The 5,485-nt window shown below is 35.6% G+C and overlaps 1 protein-coding gene across 1 annotated transcript; it reads left to right on the top strand.

Annotated features, from left to right (window-relative positions):
* On the top strand, positions 1-4,766 carry LOC115957434 (putative ubiquitin-conjugating enzyme E2 38). The gene is made up of 8 exons (XM_031075673.1): positions 1-138; positions 345-445; positions 1,910-1,975; positions 2,068-2,634; positions 2,825-2,888; positions 3,297-3,436; positions 3,522-3,833; positions 4,212-4,766. The coding sequence occupies exons 2-8, from the start codon at positions 371-373 to the stop codon at positions 4,470-4,472; spliced, it is 1,485 nt and encodes a 494-aa protein (XP_030931533.1). The 5' UTR covers positions 1-138; positions 345-370; the 3' UTR covers positions 4,473-4,766.
* The last annotated feature ends 719 nt before the right edge of the window (positions 4,767-5,485 follow it).

Below are 5,485 nucleotides of genomic sequence, written 5' to 3'. Positions count from 1 at the left end.
ATCGTATTAGAATTCCTAGTATACTGTTTCCCTTGCCTCGTACGGCACCCAACTGAGCTCTCTCTCTCTCTCTCTCTCTTTTTAAGACTAACACTTAAAACTAGTTTCACACAGATTCAGCATTTCCAGACTTTTCAGGTTTTCCAATCAATAGCGTCCAAATACTTTTTTTTTTTTTTTTTAATTATTTGATTTTGTTTTTGGGTTTAGAGGGGAAAAAAAAATAATCTAATTTGTACTTCAGAGTTACAGTACTGGTTTTCTCTCTCTTTCTCTCAAAGTTTGGTCTCACACTTTTTGTTTTGTTTTGTTTTTTATTTTTTATTTTTTTTCTCTCTCTCTAGAAATTTTAGAGAGGAATTGGGTTATAATGGATCTGGACTTGGGGGATTGCGCCTCTGAAGCTGCCCAGACTTTGATCTCCAAGAAACCCAAACAAAACGAGGTACTTTTTTTTTTTGATTGAAGTAATTTATATTTAATTGGTTACTTTAGAAGAAAAAAAATTCTGGGTTTTGATGAATTCGATGGGATTTGATTGTTTTGTGTTGTTGGGATTTGGAATTGGATTGGTGGGTTTTTGTTAGTTTTCTTTGTTGGATTGGTAAAGATTGTTAATTTTGTTTTGGGGTGGGGGGTACTTGGTTACTGGGGTTGTTGATCTTGGTCTGGATATGATCTGTAATTGTTTTGTGAGTTTTTTGTTGTTAATTTGCTTTGGTGATTCCAATAATTGACATGCATTTGTTGTTAAAAGGTTTTATTTTGGTTTCTGAGGAAGTTGAGGAAAAGTTAGTAAAAAAGTCATTGTGTTTGGTTGCTGAGAAAGTTAAGGGGAAGTTAGGAAAACTTTTGTTGTTTGGTTTGTAAGAAAAGGGAGGTATGAATTGATACCCCGGATCATTGTACAATTTGTTACCTTGGGTTTTCAACCCCTTCCAACCCTTTTCTGTCCATCGACTTTCTCTTCCTCCAAACAGTGTTTTGTTTCTTCTTACAGGAAAAATAAATAAATAAATAAAAAGTGCTTTGGGTTTGTATCATGGAGCCATATCGAAGAATGAGTTTAGAGCAAGGGATACTCAATTAAGCATGCTTAATTTCAAATGTATACTTGAGCATATAGACAACAAAATGTCATTTTAGGCTTTGTGTTACTTGTGATCTTAAAAGTTTAGTTTATATGGATATATAAACAGCATTATTTGCAATGGTTTAAATGTAAGGTAAATTAAGGCATCCAATAATAAGTCTAGAGTGAGTCTCAATTGTTTCTTGTATCAAAGTATGGATTACGGCATGCTCACATATGAACTTTAAAGTGCAAAATGTGCCAACTAAGTGCTGATTATTCTTGTAGTGGCCTACACTATAGTTCAATATCACATTATCACTCCTGTTCCAGTGTGAATGTTCATGCTTGAGTATGTATGGTGCTTTGAAGTTTGACCAGCTGTTTTGCACAGTGAGGCTGATTTATTTACCTTTTGGATTTAAAGAAATTAAAGTGTGTGTTAATCAATCCACTCTTTGGTGTTTTTCCCATGTGGGATGAGTTCTAAGCATACAAATTTCTTAGCTACTCCAAAACCATATTCTCTTTTGCTGAAACTGTTTTTTTTTTTTTTTTGCCTTTTCCTTTTCAATTATCATTTTTTTTATTTATCTCTTTCTCTCTCTCTCTCAAACACATGATGTGCACATCATCACACTTGAATGCATACATTCTCATTTTTTGCAGAATACATTTTTGTCAATGGTATTTTTCCATTTCCTGAGTTAATAATTACAGTGGATAGCCAGATTCTTTCTGTAATTTCTGTGGACATGCTTAGTTTCCCTGCCTGCTTGATGTAGAAGCTATCCTTTAAATTTTCCTTCATGCTCAAGAAACAATCTTGTTGTTTAGGTTGCCATGGGCAGCAAGGGGAAAGCAAAAATATGCTATGATGAGACACAGCAAGACAAAGTCAAGGTATATAGGATTAACTGTATGCTTTGCTGATAGATTTACACTTGGTTAATATTACTTGTCCCACTTGCTTTGTATTTCTCTTCTTTCTCTAGGATGCTTTGGCTGTCAATCTTGGAAATTCTACTGTGCTAGGATCACTGGATAGTGTTGGTCCCCTTAAGAATTCTACATCAGGATCAACCAATTCAAACAATCTTAATAGTTCCAATTCAGATTTATCATGTCATGATGATGATGAGGATGGAAATGGTGCTGTTGATGAAGATACTGGTTTCTTCGATGAGGATGATTATGTTTCTGATTACGACGACAATGATAATTTCTTGTACGATGATAGTTATGTAAATATGCAAACCCAATTTGATAATGTTGATTTGCCTCCTGGGGTAGAAGCAACACTTCCTTGGTTAAAGGACCCAAAATCAAGTGCAGACCCACCAGCTTCAACCAGTACTTTAACTATTTCAGATCTTCCTGAAAGCAAAAGGCAGGCAGAAGCTACATGCAGTTCAACAGTCCCTGCTGACCCAAGTTCAGAGGAGAAAGTGCAAGAAAATGAGGATGCAGTTATGAGAAAACTTCAACCTTTTAAGCAATTTGATGTCGTGGATGATTATTCAGATCATCACTATAGCCGCATGGGCTTTTCAGATGGGAAGGTGACCTAAGTTACATACAGATTTGTTCTATGTTATTTACTTAAAAAAAAGGATGAAATTTTACATTTTGACTGTTTCCTCTTTATAGTGTGTGTGTGCCTCTCTAAAACACAAACACACGCACATGTTGTATGTAAGTCATTATTTGTGTGTTTCTCATATGAATTGGTTTGTGTCTCTTTGTTTATAGCCACCCAAGAATTGGGCAAAGAGAATTCAGGATGAGTGGAAAATGTTAGAGAAGAATTTACCAGGTGAGTTCTGTCCTTTTTGTATTGTAAATTGTGCTATACATGCTATTATGGTACTTACACATCAGAAAGAATGATCTTTTGGACCATTTTTACTGGTCCAGGTCTCTTGTATCATTTGGACTACAGTATCTGTAAAGCATTTAAAATGGCTGTTTTAAGGTAGAATTAATATCACACTTCACACGCACTAACTGTAGTGTTAAGTGTATGAGACTAGAATATGGATGATTTTCTACTTTTTGCAAGTTGTTGCACCCTTAACTACCTTTCTTTTAGCTCCCTCCTCCTTTCCCCCCAAAAAATTTGCTTTATATTAATTCAAAAAATCATCTTTTCTGGTGATCACATGTTATTAGTTTGTTGAAATGACTCATCTTTCCCTGCCTCTCACCAATTCTTCTTCTGCAGAGACAATATTTGTTAGAGTCTATGAAGCAAGGATGGAACTATTGAGGGCTGTTATAATTGGACCTGCAGGCACTCCTTACCATGATGGTCTTTTTGTCTTTGATTGCCTCTTTCCCACTAGCTATCCCAACTCACCACCGGTATGTATTTGGTCATAATGTCTGTACTTTCATAACCATAATATTTTGTATTGTAGATAATAGAATTGGGAGTTTCTTGTTTCAGATGGTGTACTACTATTCAGGTGGCCTTCGACTGAACCCAAATTTGTATGATTGTGGGAAAGTCTGCCTCAGTCTTTTGGGGACCTGGACTGGTAAACAGAGTGAGAATTGGATCCCAGAGAAATCAACCATGCTACAAGTGTTGGTATCTATACAAGCTCTGATTCTGAATGATAAGCCTTTCTTTAATGAGCCTGGTTATGAATCAACATACACTGGAGCAGAAGGGGAAAGAAGATCAAATGATTACAATGAGAATGTCTTTATTCTATCCTTGAAGACAATGATGTACACGCTACGGAGGCCACCAAAGGTATGATTATAATAACCATCTTAGTTAGCAAATTAAAGGGTATAATCCAAGAGAGGATTTTTTTTAATGTTAATCCAATATATATATATATATATATATATATTGATTGGTAAGGTTACCCACCTATAAAGCGTTGCTCCAAGTGTAACTCGAGCATATATCCCTATGTGTATATATTTTAGAGTTCTTTTACCTCTTTCTTTTCTGGATATATTTCCAAGGGGTCATCTATGCATTTATCAGCTTGATAATTCCATTAATTATAATATATTATTGCACATTTAGAAATATGTACACATACATTTATACTTCAGCAGGAACTGATGGGCTGAAAAGTTTCTATATCTGGCTCCGTAATGTATTTGAGTTTATTTGCAGCATTTTGAGGACTTCGTTGCTGCTCATTTTCGCGATTGTGCACGTAATATTTTGGCTGCGTGTAAAGCATATACTGAGGGCGTTCCTGTAGGTTCAGCTGCTGTAGGTACTGTTATAGAAGATGTAGTCCAGGATAAGGCAGGGAAGCGCAACAAATCCAATGATTTCAAGTCAACATTAAGTAAGATGATGAATCTGCTGATAACAAATTTCGCCAAGAATGGTTCAACAGATATTGAGCAGTTTCACCTTTCGGCATAAAATCACACACAGAAGCTGACAGCGTGAGAAAGGCTGTATGATCTCAACATGAACAGGCAGGGTGAAATCAATGTTGGGAATGTCGTGTTGGAGGTGCCTTTCTTATCGCAATTTTGAGGGAATTGGAGCACCAGTATATAGTAGTATCTTTTGGATTCCTGCTGGTTGTAAATACTAAATATAATAGGATGACTCAAATACTTTTTCATTGGATTAAGTTGATTTTTGCGCCTCTAAGTGATTGATGTTGCATTCATTCATGAGGGTGATTGATGTTGCATTCATTCATGTTCATATGCTCGTGTGAATGATGATCCTAGATTCATGGGATGTTTGGAGCTTTTAGCTTTCCAGATATGCCGGATTTATGCTTGACGTAAACCCTTTTTAACTTTTGCTGGGGGGGTTCAGACACTACAGCAATAAAATCTTAATCCAACCCATAAGATTGGTCCCTTTAAGTCACTTTATTTTGTGGGGGACATACACACATCACACCATATGTAGTAGAAGAAAAACGTTATAGGTGTGACGGACCTTCCCTACACAGACTCACAAACTGATGTGTCAGTCTATACGAAGATTGTCACGTTATTAGCTAGCCACCTAAAAGGCTAAAAATCAGGTTGCATCATGCAGGCCAAGTTATCAGCAAAGAGAATAAAGATTAATGCCTTGACAAAGAAAAGGAAATTTTCATTCCCAAATAGACAATAAATTTCCTTCACTTTCCGTCCATTTCTCAGTAACCAAACACATTAGTACTATCAAATCAATAAAATGCAATGCACAAGAAACAAGATGGTCTTATGGTGTGGGGTTTCAATGATTGTGGCTTGGTGGTGGTGACGATATTGTTGGGCATGAATCACAAATGTACCGTAAAAGTATGAATAAGATGTTTACATCTAAAAAAGGGAAATGCTAATAGATGCACTTAGAGTAATAGTTAATAATTTATTTAAATAAAGTTTTTATTATAAAAAAAAAAAAATTTAATGTTTTAACAGTTT

Source organism: Quercus lobata, chromosome 8 (genome assembly GCF_001633185.2).
Source record: "Quercus lobata isolate SW786 chromosome 8, ValleyOak3.0 Primary Assembly, whole genome shotgun sequence".
Lineage (NCBI taxonomy): Eukaryota > Viridiplantae > Streptophyta > Magnoliopsida > Fagales > Fagaceae > Quercus > Quercus lobata.
Note: the sequence above shows the minus strand (reverse complement) of the source record. Positions and strands in the feature narration are given on the sequence as shown.

Excerpts from the sequence above, each read along its gene's own strand:
- LOC115957434 (XM_031075673.1), top strand. The coding sequence starts at position 371 with ATGGATCTGGACTTGGGGGATTGCGCCTCTGAAGCTGCCCAGACTTTG. Across the intron at positions 446-1,909 it reads AGAAACCCAAACAAAACGAG|GTTGCCATGGGCAGCAAGGG; the intron begins GTACTTTTTTTT and ends CTTGTTGTTTAG. Across the intron at positions 2,889-3,296 it reads GTTAGAGAAGAATTTACCAG|AGACAATATTTGTTAGAGTC; the intron begins GTGAGTTCTGTC and ends CTTCTTCTGCAG.